The sequence below is a fragment of the Microcaecilia unicolor genome, chromosome 2, assembly GCF_901765095.1.
Source record: "Microcaecilia unicolor chromosome 2, aMicUni1.1, whole genome shotgun sequence".
Taxonomy (NCBI): Eukaryota; Metazoa; Chordata; class Amphibia; order Gymnophiona; family Siphonopidae; genus Microcaecilia; species Microcaecilia unicolor.
Genome location: NC_044032.1, coordinates 513,745,329 through 513,767,598, shown reverse-complemented (window position 1 = coordinate 513,767,598; position 22,270 = coordinate 513,745,329). Strand labels below are relative to the sequence as shown.

Below are 22,270 nucleotides of genomic sequence, written 5' to 3'. Positions count from 1 at the left end.
TTATTCAGATCAACCGGCCATTTTTATACTGTTATGTTTTTAAAACATTTTTATACCTGTCACATTTTAACATTCAGTTGGGCCAAACTGTAAGTTTCCATTACTGGCCATTTTCAAACATCTCTGTAGGGGATAGTTCCAAGCCCTATCCTGGTTTTCTATTTGCATCATTTTTGGTTGCCATTCAATCTTTTTATATAATTTTTGCCATTTTATTCAGCACTCCTTTTATACTGGACCAGATACATTTTTATTTCCCCTTTGTGTATTACAGTCCATTTCACAATTACATTAATATATATTAACATCAACGCTTCAACTAAAAGCCAACAACTTAGTGTTGTAGTGCATCAACTCCTGATACAGGCAACTTTGCTGAAACATGGCTGTCGCAAGCTGTGTTTCTTCAGCACCAACCTTTGATTTTGTTTGTGACTATAATAAACAGAAGTGTTTCACTATCATCTTTGGACTTCTTGGACTCCTTTTGGACCTCACTCGCTTTCTCTTGATGTAACTTACAATGCTTTTAATGTGGACTTTGGCAAACATACGTAGATCATATTACAATAATCAAATGGGCAATCTAGAGAGTAAGAGAGCAACCCTAGGAGACAGGCTCAACAGGAGCAGGACCCTGGAGGTGGCTCTGACAAAAGATCCCTTGGGGGCAGGCCGGACTGATCAGGACCTGGATGTGCTACACCCAACAGAAGTGGACAGGCAGGAACAAAGCTGGAGACAGGAACATGCAGGCAGGCAGGAAGGAGATGGGGACATACTGAGCACATGTAGGCAAAATGATCTGTTGTGAAGGCAACGTCAAGAGCTCACAAGGCTTCTGAAGTAGGTCTGCTGGGCTGACTTCAACAAGCAGTGTCCCGAGTCCACCCCGCACCTGGCTCTTCAAAGGAACTTTTGGTGCATGCATGTGCGCAGAAGAAAGCTGGCACTCGCCAGCACAGGAGGTAGACAGATGAGCGCCCTGCAGCACATACTGCTAGCGGCCTGCCATGCTGATGATCTGGCCCAGGAACCCTCTGGAGACCGTGGAACCCCTCCCTGACCCTCGCCGAGACCTGCAGGCAAGTTGGGGTGCGGGGCATGGCCCGGACCATGACACAGCAATTACATAATTGAATTTACTGCTGCTCAAGGTAGTGTCATCAGTTAAAGAATAAGATGTTCACATACTCTTTTATATAAGGAAATCTATTGTTGAATCAATGAATAATCAATTTATATACTTTTGGTTTATTCAATGGGGTTATCTTTCTACCTTACCAGGATCTAGATTAGGATCTAATTATGTTTTGAATATAGGTTAAGCTAAAATTACATACCACCCTAAGTGGTTAACAAACTTACTCAGTACTGTACAGGGATCAGCATCACTTTTAAAAACTCTCGGTTTTTTCCACTTCCATTTCAGGTAGGTGGTTCTTATTGTGGATATTGAAAGTCCATTGGTTCCCCAACAATTCACCAGGAAAACAGCCTCCCTAACAGCATAACTTGATGAACAACTCCAATACAGCATTTGGCAGCCGCAGAGAGGAAATCACAGAACTTGACTTCCCAAATATGTCCTGGTGAAGCTGGTTAGTCAGATTTTCACAGTATCCATAATGAATATGCATAAGATCTCTAGTAAATGAAGCTCTCTCATATGCATATTTATTGTGGATATCCTGAAAACTCAACAGGCTGTGGAGTCACGAGAACAAGTTTGGAAAGCTTTGAAGTAATGAGACCATCTTCCATACCCTGGTCTCTCTGGATTATTTATGAAGCATGCCTGCAGACCAACTGATCAGCTAATCTGGATTCTGATTTGCTGTACTCTTCTGCCCTAAGACACAAACCCCCATATTCTATATAGCACAACTCAGTTGTGCATGCAATTCAGGTTGTATTCTGCATTGCTTGCGCAACTTAATTATCTTAACAAGCCAATCAGCACCAATAATTGCCAATTAACAAGCAATTATTGACATTAATTGGCTTTAATTAGAATTTACACGCACAATTTGCTAAGCATATTCTATAAAGTGATGCTTGTAAATTCTAATGTGCTGCTGAAAAGGGGGCCATGGCTATGGGCGTAGAATGGGCAATCACGGGCATTTCTTAAAATTATGCACATTGTTATAGAATACACACGCTCCATGCCTTAGTCGCTGGCATTTACACCAAGTTTTACTTGGTGTAAATTCCTACAACTAGATTTAGTTACATGGATGGGCCCTAGGCATATTCCATAAACTGAATCTAACTTTAAGCAAGGTTTATAGACTATACCTAGGCATATTTGTTTGGCACCATATATAGAATTTAGCCCAAAAGGCTTTAAAAGGAAGTTCTGCTCTCCAATTAGAATATACCTATTTGCATAAGCAAAGATAGGGAAGAAAACCCCTAAACAATGCCTGAGTCGAGTATCTTCTTCTGTCACAGGATTGTACCACAGCAAAACAAGGCGAGAAAGCAGCTTGCTGCTGATTAGTCTCCCAGAAAACATAAGCTTGGCCAGACCTTCTGCTGCCTCCGTCCTCAGTTCAGAAATCTAAAAGAAATGTTTTTTTTTTAATAGGAAATTAATATATATATATATAGTAACCATGAATCAACAAATGTGTCCTATTATACAGTCATTTTCTATGCAAAAGTTATTTACCAAATGACTTTTAAACCTTAAATGCACTTTGTGAAGCCAAAGTTTAAATTATCCCCATGACATTTGATGTTGGGTACAAGCTAGGTTTAACACACTGCACAACCAATAAATTGGTAGCAAATTAGATCATTTTTCCCTTTAATGCCAGTTTTAACAATTGTAATCTTCAACTATTTGCCATTATAAAAAACTACCGGTAACAATGATGGAACATTAAAGCATGATTTAAAACTACACAAAAGTAGTCATATTCATAGTAATGCTGTTTCAATTAAAATTTAGGGGGGGGGGTAATATTCAAAGGCACTTATACAGGATGCTGAACACAAGGTTTTTTTTTTTTTAATTTCCCAGGCACTACTACAGATAACTTTTGGCCATATAGGGCTTGTTTTTATAATGTGAGGTCCAAGGAATTACCTATTTTTATAAATATAACATAGGCATCTATATGTTGTTCTTATAAAGTATTGATTTAGAAAAATTGTCACTTTTTATATACGCATACATCACACATCTACGTTAATGAACCAAGGGAAAGCAGACACCCTCTCCTTGATGATATATTGATATTGCCTGTGTATCAGAGTCCTCATTCAGTTCAGAGAAGTCTTTATGACTTGAGCTTCTGCGAAAGTTCATAAGTACATAAATAAATACTAAATTCTATCAGTACTCGGGGATGAATACCATCCGGTCCATGAGATTTGCTACTCTTCAATTTGTCAAATTGCACCATTACATCCTCCAGGTTTATAGAGATTTGATTACATTTCTGACTCGTCAGCTTTGAATACCATTTCTGGCACCGGTATCTCTCCCAAATCTTCCTCGGTGAAGACAAACAAAGAATCCATTTAATCTCTTCGCTACGGCTTTGTCTTCCCTGATTGCCCCTTTTACCCCTTGGTCATCCAGCAGTCCAACCGATTCTTTTGCCGGCTTCTTGCTTTTAATATACCTAAAAAAATTTTTACTATGTGTTTTTGTCTCCAATGCAATCTTTTTCTGAAAGTCCCCCTTTGCCTTCCTTATCAGCGCTTTGCATTAGACTTGACATTTCTTATGCTGTTTCTTTTATTTTCAGTTGGTTCCTTCTTCCATTTTCTGAAGGATTTTCTTTTAGATATAATAGCTTCCTTAACCTCACTTTTTAACCATGCTGGTTGTCATTTGGCTTCCTTCCTCCTTTTTTAGTGAACAGGATATATTTGGACTGGGCTTCCAGTATGGTATATATATATTTTTTTTACAGCAGCCACGCCTGATGTAAATTTTTGACTTTTGCAGCTGCTCTTAAGTTTTATTTTCACCGTTCTCATTTTATCATAGTCTCCTTTTTGAAAGTTAAATGCTAACATATTGGATTTCCTGTGTATGCTTACCCCAACGCCAATATCAAATCTGATGATATGATCACTTTTATCAAGTGGCCCCAGCATCATTATCTCCTGCATGCTGAACTGTTATGATTCTTTTTCTGGTGTCCTTAAGCAATATAATGATGTGAAGCAACTTTTCTGTTGCTTCACATTGTTATATTTAGCTATATTATACGAATTTGCTTTTTTCTTCGAGCAACATTAGCCCTAAAAATTCTTTTGAATCTTTCTTCTTTGAATAATTTTACTGTAAGCTTCTCTTGTTGCCTGAAATTGTTATATATTATACTATACAAGTTCTGTAATTCTACTTCTTTTCTCTCAAATATAAGCCACATAGAACTGAATAATGGAATTTGGATAATGTGGGAAATAAGGACCAATAAATAAAAATATGAAAAATAAATGTGTACTTGTGTCTTTAAAAAAAAAAAAAAAATGCACATACAATGCAACTAGGCCTCTGTTCCACCAGATGTGCTCAGGAATACCTACGAGCAGATCACATCAAAATAGGTGTACAATTTCTGTGTGCATACTTTCTACATATGTTTACAGGCACACAATTTTATAAAAGCCCTTTTCTATGTATAAAAAATAAACTTTACAAGCAGAAAAAGCTTTATAAAATTATTCCCATAAAGCCTTGTAAAATCAAAGGTTGTGTGTTAAGTGGGCAGGATTTGGAATGGTTTCAGAAGTTATACAGCTAGCAGCAATACTCAGCCATTATCTGTATAACTTATACATTCAAGCTTCAATACATCCTGTTAGAATATCAATGATATGCTTTGATGCCCCATGCATACCTCCGACCCACCCCCATCCTCCCACCCTGTCAGACTGTCATAGTAATGCTTGAAGGTTTTCACTTATATACACTGTCAGCTAGCACATTTGCTTATTTCCGATCTGACGAAGAAGGGCAACCTTCGAAAGCTAATCAAGAAATGTATTAAGTTATGTCCAATAAAAAAGGTATCATCTTATTTTCTTTTCCATGTTTTATTTTGTTTGATTTCTATTGATAAGCTTCAATACAGAAATAACAGGGATAACTTTAAACGAATAAGTTATTCAACACCTGCAGCTGACAAACACATAATTTGGGACAAAACAAAGTTCTAAATAAATGTTATATGTTTGCTGGAACATCGAAAATAGATTCCTTTATTATTAAGTCATTGTTTTTTTATATGGTTTCAACAGGTCCCCACACATTTCTTTAAATCACTAAATACCACCATGTACATAAGTACATAAGTATTGCCATACTGGGAAAGACCAAAGGTCCATCGAGCCCAGCATCCTGTTTCCAACAGTGGTCAATCCAAGTCACAAATACCCGGCAAGATCCCAAAAATGTACAAAACATTTTATACTGTTTATCCCAGAAATAATGGATTTTCCCCAAGTCCATTTAATAATGGTCTATGGACTTTTCCTTTAGGAAGCTGTCCAAACCTTTTTTAAACTCTGCTAAGCTAACCGCCTTTACCACATTCTCTGGCAACGAATTCCAGAGTTTAATTACACGTTGAGTAAAGAACGATTTTCTCAGATTCGTTTTCAATTTACTACATTGTAGCTTCATCGCATGCCCCCTAGTACTAGCATTTTTGGAAAGCGTAGACAGACACTTCACATCTACCAGTTCAACTCCACTCATTATTTTATAGACCTCTATCATATCTCCCCCCTCAGCCGCCTTTTCTCCAAGCTGAAAAGCCCTAGCCGCTTTAGCCTTTCCTCATAGGGAAGTCGTCCCATCCCCTTTATCATTTTCGTCGCCCTTCTATGCACCTTTTCTAATTCCACTAGCCAGCTCATTTTCGAAAGAGATCGCCGGCGATCTCCCGACACAAATCGAAAGATGGCCGGCAATCTTCTGAAACCGGCCGAATAGGTATAAATCGAAAGCCGATTTTGGCCGGCTTCAACTGCTTTCCATCGTGGAGCCAGCGAAATTTCAAGGGGGCGTGTCGGTAGGGTAGTGAAGGCGGGTTGGGGGCGTGCTCACGAGATGGCCAGCTTCACCCGATAATGGAAAAAAGAAAGCTGGCCTTGACGAGCTTTTCGCCGGTTTTACCTGGTCCCTTTTTTTCAAGACCAAGCTTTAAAAAGGGGCCCCAACTGACCAGATGACCACCGGAGGGAATCGGGGATGACCTCCCCTTAACTCCCCCAGTGGACACTAACCCCCCCCCCCCCAAAAAAAAAAAAATCGAAGTGGGGGGGTGTGACAAGATGGCGTCGTGAGCGGACATGCTGGAAGTGAGCTCTGACCCTTTCCTTCCAACTAAACAAATTCCTGGTGATATGCCGCATACTAAGCGTAAGGCGACGCTCCGAGGGATTCCCCTACTTTCGGGAATGTCCACACCGGTAGGACAAGGACTCGAACGCTTCTTCCCTGCTCTTTCTCGTGGAGGCAGTGCGGATTCCTTGACGGGGGGAATTGGTGAAGCGATCCCCCCGCTGGAAGCTGAAATATCTCTTTCCCCACCATGCTCGACACCTCCTCCGTGCCCTGCAACGATTGCCAGCTGTGCGGGGTCTACCCTGGAGCCCGGAAGGGGCGATTCAGAGAGGCCCATAGGGGAACGCGGCAGAGCTGAGACAACAGCGATTGCAGGACGAGACACAGAGGTAAATCTGGACAGGATTTGGCGGAAGCTCTTAGACATTGAGAAAGCCTTGGGACGCTCCTCAGAAGAGGTAAAATCTTTAAATTTACACGTGAAAGAAGTGAAGGACTCCCTGGATATGGCTAAGCAAGATTTTTCAACAAGAACTGAGGCCTTACAGAAAGAGACTAAGCAGACTGTAGATTTCAAGGTGGCTGTGATTAAGGATAATTTGGATATTAGAAGGAAGATTGAACAAATGGAGAACTATAACAGGAGATTGAACTTACGTGTTTTAAAATTTCCTAGACTGTTGGGTGTATCCCCAATTGATATGTTTGTTAGATTTTTGAAAGAAAACTTGAATTATTCACAGGAAGTAGTTCCTCCATTAAATAAGATTTATTATATACCTAGCACAATGAAAAAGGTTGAAGGAGAGATATCAAATAATTTACAAAATGTCACAGCTATTTTGGAGAAATCTATAGATGATGCAAGTGAAAGAGGGACACTGTTGGTGTCCTTTGTTTTTCAGCAAGACCTGAATGCAATTATGAAATTATATTTTAAATCAACTAATCATATTTTTGCAGGTCAAAAGATTTGGCTTTACCCCGATGTGACAAAATTAACTCAAGAAAAAAGAAAAATGTTTCTATGAGGTCAAAAGTTGTTGATAAAGGGGGAACTTTCCTCTTGGCTTACCCGTGTAAATGTCTCATAAGGCTTAATCAGAAAAAATATGTTTTTTATGTTCCTGATCAGCTTAAATCCTTTCTGGAAGCAGAACAGAGTCAGAGTTAAAAGAAATGTAGAGAAACACGACTCCAAATTTGGATAAACTATTTGATAATTTGATTTTTGTTAAACTTCACTAATTCCTACCCCCCCCCCCCTTTTTCTTCGCCTTATTAGGCTTTGAGGTCTAAGTAAGCCAGATTGTATTGGATTGTAAATTTGAAATGATTATATCTGTATGACTATTATGGCTGTGTTTAACTTGACAGTTTGTTATACCTGTTAAAGTTTAATGCAAATAATAATAAAAATTATTAAATAAAAAAAAAAATTGAAGTGCTCGTTGGAGACGTCCTAAATCAAAACTATTTTTGCTCGGCTTTTTCAGTAGTACCAGTGGGATTTGAACCGGCCACCTCTGGATTACAAGGCCGGTACTCTAACCCTTTGGTCACAGCTCCACTTACTTGGATGTTCCTCCCTTTTGATTATGTCCCTTCAGGTCTCTCTCAGCCAATCACAGATAGGGGTCTCTCTCAGCCAATCACAGCACATTTAGCTGTCTGTGATTGGCTGAGAGAGACCTGAAGGGGCATAATCAAAAAGGAGGGACATCCAAGCAAGTGGAGCTGTGGCCAAGTGGTTAGAGCACCGGTCTTGTAATCCAGAGGGAGGTGGCCAGTTCAAATCCCATTGGTACTACTGAAAAAGCCATCCCTGATGAGCACTTGGATTTTTTTCCCACTTTTTTTTTTTAAGCCGGCCATCTGTAAACCTGGCGATCTCAACATTTGACCTAAATGTGGAGATTTAGCCAGCCCCAACCGTATTATCGAAAGAAAAGATGGCCAGCCATCTTTTTCGATAATACGGTTGGCACCTCCCCTTTGGGGAGCCGGCCCCGAAGATGGCTGGTGCCGTTCGATTATGCCCCTCTATATCTTTTTAGAGATGCGGCGACCAGAATTGAACACAATATTCGAGGTGCAGTCGCACCATGAGGCGATATAAAGGCATTATAACATCCTCATTTTTGTTTTCCATTCCTTTCCTAATAATATCTAACATTCTATTTGCTTTCTTTGCCGCAGCAGCACACTGAGCAGAAGGTTTCAACGCATCATCAACGACGACACCTAGATCCCTTTCTTGGTCTGTCACTCCTAACGTGGAACCTTGCATGACGTAGCTATAATTCGGGTTCCTCTTTCCCACAGGCATCACTTTGCACTTGCTCACATTAAACGTCATCTGCCATTTAGTCGCTCAGTCTCCAGTCTCGTAAGGTCCTCTTGTAATTTTTCACAATTCTCACTTTGTGTCATCAGCAAATTTAATTACCTCACTAGTTACTCCCATCTCTAGGTCATTTATAAATATGTTAAAAAGCAGCGGTCCCAGCACAGATCCCTGGGGAACCCCACTAACTACCCTTCTCCATCAAGAATACTGACCATTTAACCCTACTCTCTGTTTTCTTTTAACCAGTTTTTAATCCACAATAGAACACTACCTCCTATCCCATAACTCTCCAATTTCCTCTGGAGTCTTTCATGAGGTACTTTGTCAAACGCCTTCTGAAAATCCATATACACAATATCAACCAGCTCACCTTTATCCACATGTTTGTTCACCCCTTCAAACAAATGTAGTAGATTGGTGAGGCAAGATTTCCCTTCACTAAATCCATGTTGACTTTATCTCATTAATCCATGCTTTTGAATATGCTCTGTAATTTTGTTCTTAATAGTCTCTACTATTTTGCCCGGCACAAACGTCAGACTCATCGGTCTATAATTTCCGGGATCTCCTCTGGAACCTTTTTTAAAAATCGGCGTTACATTGGCCACCCTTCAATCTTCCAGTACTACGCTCCATTTTAAGGATAAATTAAATATTACTAACAATAGCTCCGCAAGCTCATTTTTCAGTTATATCAGTACTCTGGGATGAATACCATCCGGTCCAGGAGATCTGCTACTCTTCAGTTTGTAGAACTGCCCCATTACATCCTCCAGGTTTACAGAGAATTCATTAAGTTTCTCTGACTCGTCAGCTTCGAATACCATTTCTGCCACCGGTATCCCACCCAAATCTTCCTTGGTGAGGACCGAAGCAAAGAATTCATTTAATCTCTCCGCTACAGCTTTGTCTTCCCTGGTCGCCCTTTTACTCCTTGGTCATATAGCGGTCCAACAGATTCTTTTGCCAGCTTCCTGCTTTTAATATGCCTAAAAAAAATGTTTACTATGTGTTTTTGCCTCCAACGCAATCTTTTTTTCGAAGTCCCGCTCAGCCTTCCTTATCAGTGCTTTGCATTTGACTTGACATTCCTTATGCTTTCTTATTATTTTCAGTCGGTTCCTTCTTCCATTATCTGAAGGATTTTCTTTTAGCTCTAATAGCTTCCTTCACCTCAGTTTTAACCACACCGGCTGTCGTTTGGTCTTCTGTCCTCCTTTTTCAATATGCGGAATATATTTGGCCTGAGCTTCCAGGATTGTGTTTTTGAACAACATCCACGTTCCGACTAGGGCACACATTCAAAGGTAACAGGTACTCAACAACTCTCAGCTTTCTCTCCAAACAACGATTTCGCCACTCTCCAACTCCACAAAATCGCTAATGGGTCTAAATACAACTTACACCTTACCCTGGATGCTTTTATATCAGGTCTAACTAAGGACGCCCATGTTCCCGCCCATGCGAAACCATTTCGCTGTTATACGTTGCAGGCGTCCATCTAGTAATGCCACCCAAAACACGCCTCACACGCCCCCTGTGGGGACGTCCATAGATGGACGTCCTTGCGCTGAGGATGCCTTTATGGCCCTGTTTCGATTATTGGATTTGGACTACTTTCTTTCATAAGGACGTCCATGTGCCTTTTGTGTCGCTTTTTGGACGTCCTTCTCTTTCGAAAATGAGCCCAAAAGGGAATGAGCAAATCATAAATGTATTCAGAGGCAAAAGGTCCTTGTGAACCAGTAAGAGTAATTTGCAATTAGTGTGAAATGAAACAGGTAACTAGTGTACTTTCTTGAGTAATGGCATTAAATGATCGGATTTGTGTGCATTGTGTAAGAGTTTGACAGCCGTGGATTGAGTGAGTTTTAAGCACTTTTAATGAAGACAAGGGTAATCCAGAAAACAGTACATTACAGTAGTCCAAGTGTGTGATGATGAGAGAGAAGAAGGGTACAGACACGACTCCCAAAATACATAATTTATCATTATAAGTCATAATGTTACCTTGAAGCATAGGGGGAGGGGAACAACACAATAGGGATTAGGGAAGTGCATGGTTTCAGATTTGGAGACATAAGATAAAGTCTGTGATTAGAAAGCTAAGCAGCTGTAAACTCAAGACAGGAGTTGAGGGGGAGGAATCAATCGAATCAGAGGTATAGAAGCAGAGAATTTGGACATCATCAGCATTATAGTATGGGCTGCATCCACAAGACTGAATAAGTGAAATCAGAGGAGAAATAAAAGGACTGAATAAAGTCGGAGCCAGGAAAGAACCTTGAGGAACACCTAAAGTATAAGGATATTTAGCAGAACAGAGATCATCTGAAAAAAAGTTGAAAAGAACGATGACAAATAGGAGGTAAACTAGGATAGGGCTGTATCAGAAATACCCATTGAAGAGAGGTGCTATAGAAGTAGATTGTGATCAACCATGTCAAAAGCAGAAGAAAAGTAACATAGTAGATTATGACAGATGAAGACCTGTATGGTCCCTCTATTTTGACAGAGGTTTTTTGATCTAGTGAGGTACATATATCATTATAAAGTGCAGTAAAAAGGATCTCAGTACTACAGGCTTTACAAAAACCCACTTGCCTGAGGTGCAATGCAAATGTTTTATCCAAAAAAAGGATGTGAGCTGTTTCAAAACCACCGTTTCCAAAATTTTAGAAAAAGGGAAAGGTTAGAAATAGGGCTTTAATTGAGGGGAAGGAAGGGATTCAAGTCTGGTTTCTTGAGTATAGGTGTTACAATGGCCAGTTTCCAAATGTAAGGTCCATTCCCAGTTCAAGACTGCTTGATAAATGAGAGGATAGAAGGGATCAAAGTGAGAATAAAATGCTTCATAAGATGAGCTGGCCATGGATCAAAAATTGAAGAAATAAGATGTATTGAGGGACAGAGATTCATTAAGTCTTGTATTGTAGATGATGGTGAGACCCAATTCCCTGACAATGGGTATCAGGATATACCGGGAGTAAATTCCTTGATTTTTTTTTTTTCTTCCTGTGGTTGGACTATCTCTATTACACTAGACAGGAAGAGATAGACTTCTTTCTATAGTGAATGGGTGTGGGTCTGGAACAGGCAAGTCCACTGCAGGGGCTGATTTGGAGGCTGGGTGAGGAATTTCACTATGCTGAGGAGCCAGGAATCTGTGGTGAACTGTTCCCGGCACCAAAGGAAGAAGTGAACCAGACCTCAAATGGATAGGGCAGGATGTGTGTTCTGAATAGAAACTTGCTGCAACAGGGGCAACAGTCAAATTCTTGTTTTGGTTCAGCAAATGTAGTCTATTTCAGTTATCCTCTGTTTCATGATTGGGGTTTAATAGATACAGAATACTGCACCTATTGGAGTCTGCTTCTGATAGGGCAAGAAGGATTTTCTATGAAGTAGCAGTTTCAGCAGTAATAGGAAGAAATGGTATGTCTAGATGATGAATGGCTGAGCTCATCTGCAATGATATTCTATACTCTCAGAAGGTATGTTCTTGAGAGCTACAACTTTCAAGAGAGCTCAGTTCCAGATCATCAGCATGTCCTTGCAAGAAATGTATGATTCAATTCCTCCATGTTTATGTAGAATATAGCAACTTGGTTTTCCTCTGTGAACTAAGATAATTCTTCCAGACGACACCAGTACAACGGATTTGAGCACACTGAAGATTATGGCAAAGTTTTGGGAAAATGATTTGATATATCTTTTTAAACCACGCTCCTTGAATATGCAGAGAAAGCATGAGCTCCCTATCCTGAATGAGCTGAATATTTGATTAAATCCACTTCATGTTGAGGCTGATAGAATGAAGTTCTATTACAAGGCTGTGTGCTTCCCATCACTGGAAAGAGCAAATCTCTAGCTGGATAGTCTTAACTAAATGGTTCAGTCACCTAATCAGAGGAATATTTGTATTAACAGTAGCTGAGACATGCAGACATACAAAGTAGGTTACATGCACGGTAGGAATCACATTGCTAAGGAGAATAGGGATAGGCTGAATAGCTTGATTTGTGCAAGAAACAGAAGTGGATTTTCATTTTGAATACGGTGGAATCACAGGGTTTAAACAGCAACATTAAATGGAATTCTTTTTTTCTGAATTGTTATGGGACAGAAGTGTTTGTGATGTGTTGGTCATCAATTGGCCATTTTGAATGGAATGATACCTATTTCTGCTTCCACAGCCATGTTGGATTCCATCTTGAGATAAAGAATTGAAGTTCCCCTAATGTAGTCAGTGAACAAAACAGTGATTCCTAAAAGGAGATACTAAAGATATAGTATGAAGAACATATAATGAAAAGCTAAGTATATTTGGTTTGGAAGAAAATATATTTGATATGTACATTTCAGTTTAAACAATTTTTTTGACTAATGGGAATGCAACTATTATTTTGGTGAAACAAAAAATGCAGGGGATTTAACATTCTGATGGTTCTCCAACACAGAAGGTACAACCCCATTTCTCCATGGCTATGTAATATGTGGCCTCCTGACTAATTTTGAGCCAGGATCACCTTGTTAAACAACCAATCTCTGAAAGGCTTTAAAGCATTTTAAATAGCTACTAGTAAAAAAGCCCCGTTTCTGATGCAAATGAAACGGGGGCTAGCAAGGTTTTCTTCTGTGTGCAAGTGGGAGTGTGTGTGTCCCTGCCCTCTGCCCTCTCTCCCTTCCCCTGTGCTGTCTGTCCTCTCTGTCCCCTCCCCCCTTGGAGTCGAGTCTTTCAGTGTTAAGTTTCCTGCTGTGTTGTGTTTATGTTACAGAGATAGTGAGGGCTTCTGCCCTCTCTCCCCTCCCCCCTCTGAGTCCTTCACTGTTACAGAGAGAGCGATTTGATTTCGTGCTTTGCTGTGTTTTCCTTCACTGTTTGTGTTACAGAGAGAGCGAGGGCGGGACAGACACTCATGGGGAAACCGGATATCTCTCCCCCTTCACACTTCCTGCTGGAGGCTTCATTTAGAACGTTGGTGGTGCCTTTTATATATAGAGATTAGCTCTAGGAGGTTTATCTGATGAAATCTTTCCTCAGCAGACCAAAAACCCTGGGTGTGAAACCCATCCAGATGAGCTCCCCAATCCAGTTTAAAAGTACCTGCTTGATTTTCTTGAATCAGAGGAATTTGGAAGGGGAAGATTCCTTCAATCAAATTGGATCACTTCGTTCACTAGGACAGAGAGAGTCCCATAGAGGACTGGTGACAGATAGAAGGGCGCCCAACTTCCGACACAAATCGAGAGATGGGCGTCCGTCTCTCAGTCACCCAAATCGACATAATCGAAAGCCGATTTTGGGCGTCCTCAACTGCTTCCAGTCGCAGGGGTGACCAAAGTTCACGGGGGCGTGTCAGCACCGTAGCTAAGGCGGGGCTGGGGTGTGATTAAGAGATGGGCGTCCTCGGCCGATAATGTAAAAACAGAAGGGCGTCCCTGACGAGCACTTGGCCGACTTTACTTGATCCATTTTTTCTTGCGACCAAGCCGTAAAAAGGTGCCCGAACTGACCAGATGACCACTGGAGGGAATCAGGGATGACCTCCCCTTACTCCTCCAGTGGTCACCTACCCCCTCCCACCCTAAAAAAAAAAAAAAATTAAAAAAAAATTTTTGACAGCCTCTATGCCAGCCTCAAATGTCATACCAGCTCCCTGACAGCAGTATGCAGGTCCCTGGAACAGTTTTAGTGGGTGCTAAGGTCGACCTAAATGTTGAGATTTGGGCGTCCCCGACCGTATTATCGAAATGAAAGATGGACGCATATCTTGTTTTGATAATACGGGATTCCCTGCCCCTTCACGGGGCCGTCCTGCGAGGACGCCTTCATGAAAACTTGGGCGCCCCGTTCGATTATGCCCCTCTGTGTGAAATCTCCAGAAAGTCCTGAGTTCACAGGGTGGATAAGGTCCATTGAGCTTTCCTCAAATGGAACCGTGCTATGGGAGTGACGTGGACTGCTGATGTCATGTGACCTTGCATCCTTGACATCTGATCAGCTGATACTTGATAACTCTCCTGAATTTCTAAAGTAGAAATTAAGTTGGCTATCCTTTGCTGTGGAAGAGAGAAAACCTATCTGTTCTCTATGGCTTTCCCTCCCTCTTCCTGATTTTTTGACCAATCTCTCTCACTAATCTTCGGATTATTCTTTACTTTGGCTACCCTCCAATCTTCAGCAATTTCATGTATGAGTTCTTTCAGTACTCTAGGGTGTATACCATCCGATTCAGGTGATTTACTATTCTTTAATTTGTTCATTTGGAACAGTACATCTTCCAGATTTGCCAAAATTTCTTTCAGTTCCTCTGCCTCATCACCCTTGAAAAGGATTTCTGGTACTGGTACAAGTAGATCTGGACAACTTCCGTAAAGACAAAAGAAAAGAATTCATTTAGGAGCCCCTTTTACAAAGCAGCTGTAAGCCTACTGAAAGGCAATCTGGAACTACCGCCAGCCTAATGCGGGAGCCAGTGGTAGTTCCATCCTCAGCGTGGGCTAGCAGAAATATTTAAAAAATATTTCCACAGGGGGTTACCCAGTGGTAATCGGACAGCACCGCATACTGTCTGGTTATGGCCAAGTTAGTACAGGAGCCCTTACCACCATCCCAATAGGTGGCGGTAAGTGCTCCCTCCCACATGGCCACACGGTATATGCAATCTTACCATATGGCCATTTCTTTTTTCTGCCTTTTTACTCACTGCAGTAAAAAGGGCCTCAACATATGGCAAAAACAGCCGCCACTGGTAGCATATGGCCCCTTTTACCTAGTTTAGTACAAAGACCCCTCAGTCTTTCGGCTATAGCCTTGTCATCCCTGAGCACCACTTTTGCTCCTTGATGATCTAACGGTCCCATTTCCCACACCAGGCTCCATCAGTGATACCAACTATGCCAGAGAATTTATAGTTCAGCTTGTCCTCAGAGAAAGAGCTAATCATGCTTTGAGCACATATTATACCAAAATACAGACCATTATAGAGGACTCAAACTTGCTCAGCACTGTATAAGTGTCTAATTTTCCCCTCTGCTTAGGTCTAAGAGGAATAAAATAACTATCAACTGGGCAGTTGTGTGAAAGTTAGAAAAAAATATAGCTCCTGTGAGAGAAAATAAGTGGGCTCCAATCCTTATATATAAATGCAAGGCAATGGCTCTACTTCACCATGAGAGCATACGTGAAAGCACAGTTGTAAAAGTTCTACAGAGTCACTGCTGGTATACTTTACAGTACTGCTGCAAAGAGCTAATCTAAAGTTCAACAAGCTTCCACTAAGAGAAGATGCACTAACTCCATGGAAAGAGCCCTTCCCTTACCGATCCCTTAGCAAATCGGTACAAAACGGGCATGCATGAAGGAAATTGCATGCAAATGAGCTGCTCACTGTTAGCTCATTTGCACGCGATTTCCTTCCTAAGGAGGGGAAGCCAGTTGGCCAGCTGAGCATGCGCAGAGCAGCCAAGCGTTATGCTGGCTGCTCTGCGCATGCCAAAGACGGCGTCATACACGTCCTTCACTTTAAAAAAAATAAATAAATAAAAAGGACGTCCCTGACAAGCAAATTGGACGTTTTTTTCTTCAGATTTTGTGATGGGCGGAGAGAATCGGGGATCGGGACGTGCGAGGACGTCCAAATCAAAACTATTTGGACGTCCCTTTCAATTATGCCCCTCCAGGTCTCTCTCTCGGCCAATCACAGTGCATTTAACATAGTTTTGATTTGGACGTCCTCGCACGTCCTGATCCCTGATTCTCTCCGGTGGTGGTCATTTCAGGCACGTAAGAAAAACACTTCCAAGAGAAGGAGGCCATCACAAAGTCTGAAGAAAAAAACGTCCAAGTGCTCGTCAGGGACGTGTTTTTTTTTTTTTTTTGAGTGAAGGACGTCCAAGTGTTAGGCACTTGGACTTTTTTTTTTCCTTCCGATTTTTGCGTTGGGTGTCCTCCTCTGCATGGGTCTCGCTCACAGCAGCCCCAACGAGAGGTGCAGAACTCCCGTTAGGTTTTCCACAGTGCATGGGGGTCGGAAGATGGCTGTGCACCTGCCTTGCATGCGCAATATAATACTAATTAGCTCATTATAATAACCTGTAGATCATTTGCATTCCATTTTCGTTAGCTGCTACCGTGACAGGAAAATGGCTTGGAGAACCCTTTTGTGCCTGTCTTGTACTACTTGCTCGCTAGACTGGCTAGAACTGGTTAAAAACCACGTTGCTGGCTCGTTAAGTTCAGTGCATCTGGCCTTAAGTTCCAGGAGGACAGAGGAGAAAAAGGGACATTTCTGGGGTTTGAATGGGCCTTGACTGATCATGTTACCAGAGTTGAGCAGCAGCAATTTCCTCTAATGATTGATCAGCATCAGACTAGGTGTTAAAGGTCATGCCCCTTTAACATGACCTTTAACACCAAATATAGGATGGGATTACTTCCTTTATATTGCTGGTCTGTTATGCTGAAAAGCCAGTACCTGGCTGTTATGTTATGTTGAATAAGTGTTTAATAGTAAGAAATACCAACAATGAAAGGCCGAAAAGAGATCTACTAATAAAATAGGGCCTGTGTGGTTATAAATTAAAATAAAAGAAAAATGAAGCCATCAAAACACAGGATGATGGAGGTAAAGGACATGGCTATTTTTAGTCAGGTACAGAAAGGAACTTGTTTGACAGATTCTAATGGTGCTGCCATCGTCTACTGTGTGTGAATTTTCAAATCCCAGCTGTTGGGAAAGATTTCAGACTTTAAACATAACAGCTCACATGATTCTCTAATATAGCTCTATTAAAAAAAAAAAAAAAGAATTTAGAACAAAACTATTTAAAAAACAAGCCTGAACAGAACTGTGTTTATCTATTCACACATAATGCCATGTGGTACATTTTAAAAATATATCAAATTTAAAAATTGTAAGTATCCTACCTCACTGTCTAAGAAGTTTGAAAGCAGATGCAAGATATTATTAACAGTAGTAATTTCATCTTCAACTTCTTTTATTTCAGAAAGCTGTTCTTCAGCACTTGGTTCATTTGTTTTGCTCACATCATCACTGTTAGTGGTGCTTTTATGTACTTTGAAGGTTTCTAGTCCAAACAGCATCAGCTGGTCAAACACTGCCTTTAAAGCGCTGAGCTTAACTTTTACTTCATCAATTTGGGAAATCTAGGTTTGGAAAAAAGCAATGGTAATATCAAGACTTGAATGGTATTAAAGCAAATTATGGTACAGTAATTACAGTACAATTCAGTAGAACATCATTGTCTTCTGAATAGGACAAACAAAATAATTGAAGAATATTAAGCACATATTTTAAAAAATTAGTTTGAATAGGAGAAACACGCAGGTGGTAATTTTTTAATTGGCACCTAGGTTATCAAGGCATATAGGTGCATATGTTTCTGTTTTTTAAAAGAATTCCATTTCATAAATGCAACATATGTGCCTGTATAAAATTACCTCCAAGTAGGTAGGTGCACATATTTACACATGACCCAAGGAATGTATATGCTGATAACAGTCATATCTATATATATAAAATACAGGCTTAAGTGATAATTCCAGCCCCGCTCTAACTATTCCCTTCTCTCCCTGAAAATTCTTATGCATACATTGATAAAAATTGATGTTATGTTTCTCTGCATCTATTTTTTTTTACATACACATAGCCCTCAGCAGTTTTATAAAAGTCTACTTCAACATGCAAAATATTACATACAATCAGGAACCTTATAAAATTATACCCAAACAGAGGTTTAGTTATCACACATTTGAAACTTGAGTACAAGCACTAGTCAAAGCTCTAATTGTACTGCTCACAGGGTTTTAAACTTGAATTAATTCAACCACTTGAGTTTGTTACTGTGCTTATTATTTAAAAATAAACTCTAATCGAACATGACATTAAATTTTTGTTATCACTGCAAGATGTTTGATTTTCAAAAATGATGCCTAAGATGTTTAGTTGTGATTCATTTGGATAAGTATGTTGACCAATTTTAAAATTAAAGTAGGATTGCATGAACTAGACATAACCAAGAATTTGGCTCTCTCTCTATTTAATTTGCACTTAAAAATTGTAGCCTGTTTCCATTAAGCCCAATCTTTTTTTAATCTTGTCCAATATTTCTGAGATGTCATTAAGGAAAGGGATATACATAGTGACATCATCAGAATATGTGAAAGGGTTGAATTCCATCTTGTTTAATTTCCTTCTGAGTGGGGCCATCATAACGTTAAATAATATAGGAGAAATGGGAGAACCTTAATGCACTCCACATTCTGAAGTCCATGGGGCTGAAATCAAGTTGGACATCTTGACACGAGATCTGTTTTTTAGGAATCCATTAAACCAGTTGGCTACTACGCTACTAATGCCCATATTGTCTAGCAAATTCATTAATATTTTATGATCCATTACATCGAAAGCTCTGGTCATATCAAATTGTAATAAGATTTTCTGACCTTTGCATATTAATCTTCTGAATCTTGTTATTAGGGTTGTTATAACTGTTTCAGTGCTGTACAATGGTCTAAAACATGACTGGGAACCATGAAGGACTAAGATGTAAGTCAGGTAGTCCATTAGTTGCTGAGCTATTAAGCTCTCCATATTTTTAGTTAATAGGATCAAAGCTACTGGCCTATAATTTGAGACTTCATTTAACTTAATTGTAGGGTTTTGGGGAATTGGAGTACAATGTTACCCTTGTCTGCAGTGAAGTGACTGTTAGAATACATGTAAGCCATATGTTGAGTAAAACCAATAAACCAGTCAGGTGGGTCTTTTATTAGATAGTTTGGGCAACCATCCACCTCTCTAATAGGCAATTTGCATGTGCATATTTTATTAATAGTGGAGGTTTGATAGGGGGCTTTGACAAAAGCAAACCTCTCATGAAGCGAAGAACTAAAGGCTGTCCAGAGATAGGCTTATCTTATACACGTTGATGATAAGCACTAATTGCACTAAGGTGAACCCTTACGGAGTTGGTCTTGAGCGCAGACTCTGACAAATGCAGAAGGTATTCATGCAGGGTCTGTGTAGGACAAGAGCGAGGATCTAGGGCCTTGCTGTCACACCAGACGGCAAACCTCTTCCATTTGAAAACGTAACACCTCTTCGTGGAATCTTTCCTGAAAACAAGCAAAACCCGGGAGACACCCTCAGAGAGACCCAAGGAAGCGAATTCTACGGTTTCAACATCCAGGCCGTGAGAGCCAGAGACTGGAGGTTGGGATGTAGAAGCGACCCCTCATTCTGAGAGATGAGGGTTGGAAACACTCCAATCTCCACGGTTCTTCGGAGGACAACTTCAGAAGAAGGGGAAATAAAATCTGAAATGGCCAGAAGGGAGCAATCAGAATCATGGTTCCGCGGTCTTGCTTGAGTTTCAGCAAAGTCTTCCCCACCAGAGGTATGGGAGGATATGCATACAGAAGGCCCTTCCCCCAATGAAGGAGAAAGGCCGACGTTAGTCTGTCGCGAGTCTGAAGTCTGGAACAGAACTGAGAGACTTTGTGACTGACCTGAGTGACAAAAAGTTCCACCAAGGGGGTGCCCCACTCTCGGAAGATCTTCATATGATGCCCGAGTTGAGCTACCACTCGTGAGGTTGCATAATCCTGCTCAATCTGTCGGCCAAACTGTTGTTTACACCTGCCAGATACAGTGGGGGAAATAAGTATTTGATCCCTTGCTGATTTTGTAAGTTTGCCCACTGACAAAGACATGAGCAGCCCATAATTGAAGGGTAGGTTATTGGTAACAGTGAGAGATAGCACATCACAAATTAAATCCGGAAAATCACATTGTGGAAAGTATATGAATTTATTTGCATTCTGCAGAGGGAAATAAGTATTTGATCCCCCACCAACCAGTAAGAGATCTGGCCCCTACAGACCAGGTAGATGCTCCAAATCAACTCGTTACCTGCATGACAGACAGCTGTCGGCAATGGTCACCTGTATGAAAGACACCTGTCCACAGACTCAGTGAATCAGTCAGACTCTAACCTCTACAAAATGGCCAAGAGCAAGGAGCTGTCTAAGGATGTCAGGGACAAGATCATACACCTGCACAAGGCTGGAATGGGCTACAAAACCATCAGTAAGACGCTGGGCGAGAAGGAGACAACTGTTGGTGCCATAGTAAGAAAATGGAAGAAGTACAAAATGACTGTCAATCGACAAAGATCTGGGGCTCCACGCAAAATCTCACCTCGTGGGGTATCCTTGATCATGAGGAAGGTTAGAAATCAGCCTACAACTACAAGGGGGGAACTTGTCAATGATCTCAAGGCAGCTGGGACCACTGTCACCACGAAAACCATTGGTAACACATTACGACATAACGGATTGCAATCCTGCAGTGCCCGCAAGGTCCCCCTGCTCCGGAAGGCACATGTGACGGCCCGTCTGAAGTTTGCCAGTGAACACCTGGATGATGCCGAGAGTGATTGGGAGAAGGTGCTGTGGTCAGATGAGACAAAAATTGAGCTCTTTGGCATGAACTCAACTCGCCGTGTTTGGAGGAAGAGAAATGCTGCCTATGACCCAAAGAACACCGTCCCCACTGTCAAGCATGGAGGTGGAAATGTTATGTTTTGGGGGTGTTTCTCTGCTAAGGGCACAGGACTACTTCACCGCATCAATGGGAGAATGGATGGGGCCATGTACCGTACAATTCAGAGTGACAACCTCCTTCCCTCCGCCAGGGCCTTAAAAATGGGTCGTGGCTGGGTCTTCCAGCACGACAATGACCCAAAACATACAGCCAAGGCAACAAAGGAGTGGCTCAGGAAGAAGCACATTAGGGTCATGGAGTGGCCTAGCCAGTCACCAGACCTTAATCCCATTGAAAACTTATGGAGGGAGCTGAAGCTGCGAGTTGCCAAGCGACAGCCCAGAACTCTTAATGATTTAGAGATGATCTGCAAAGAGGAGTGGACCAAAATTCCTCCTGACATGTGTGCAAACCTCATCATCAACTACAGAAGACGTCTGACCGCTGTGCTTGCCAACAAGGGTTTTGCCACCAAGTATTAGGTCTTGTTTGCCAGAGGGATTAAATACTTATTTCCCTCTGCAGAATGCAAATAAATTCATATACTTTCCACAATGTGATTTTCCGGATTTAATTTGTGATGTGCTATCTCTCACTGTTACCAATAACCTACCCTTCAATTATGGGCTGCTCATGTCTTTGTCAGTGGGCAAACTTACAAAATCAGCAAGGGATCAAATACTTATTTCCCCCACTGTACGTGGCTTGAAGAAATATGCCGTGACGGCGAGCCCAAAGCCACATCTGGATGGCTTCCCGACACAGGGGGCGAGATCCGGTGCCCCGCTGCTTGTTGATAAAGTACATGGCAACCTGATTGTCTGTCTGAATTTGGATGATTTGATTGGACTGCCGATCTCTGAAAGCCTTTAGAGCGTTTCAGACCGCTCAAAACTCCAGGAGATTGATCTGAAGACCTTTTTCCTGGAGGGACCAAACTCCTTGAGTGTGAAGCCCATTGACATGAGCTCCCCACCCCAAGAGGGATGCATCCGTGGTCAGCACTTTTTGTGGCTGAGGAATTTGAAA

The 22,270-nt window shown here is 41.2% G+C and overlaps 1 protein-coding gene across 1 annotated transcript in view; it reads right to left on the bottom strand.

Moving 5' to 3' along the window:
* The window catches only part of NCAPG (non-SMC condensin I complex subunit G), a 260,290-nt gene that overhangs the window by 38,713 nt on the left and 199,307 nt on the right, over positions 1-22,270 (bottom strand). Inside the window, 2 exon segments of the mRNA XM_030191225.1 lie at positions 2,385-2,566; positions 17,602-17,841. Of these exon segments, the coding sequence (XP_030047085.1) occupies positions 2,385-2,566; positions 17,602-17,841 (422 nt within the window).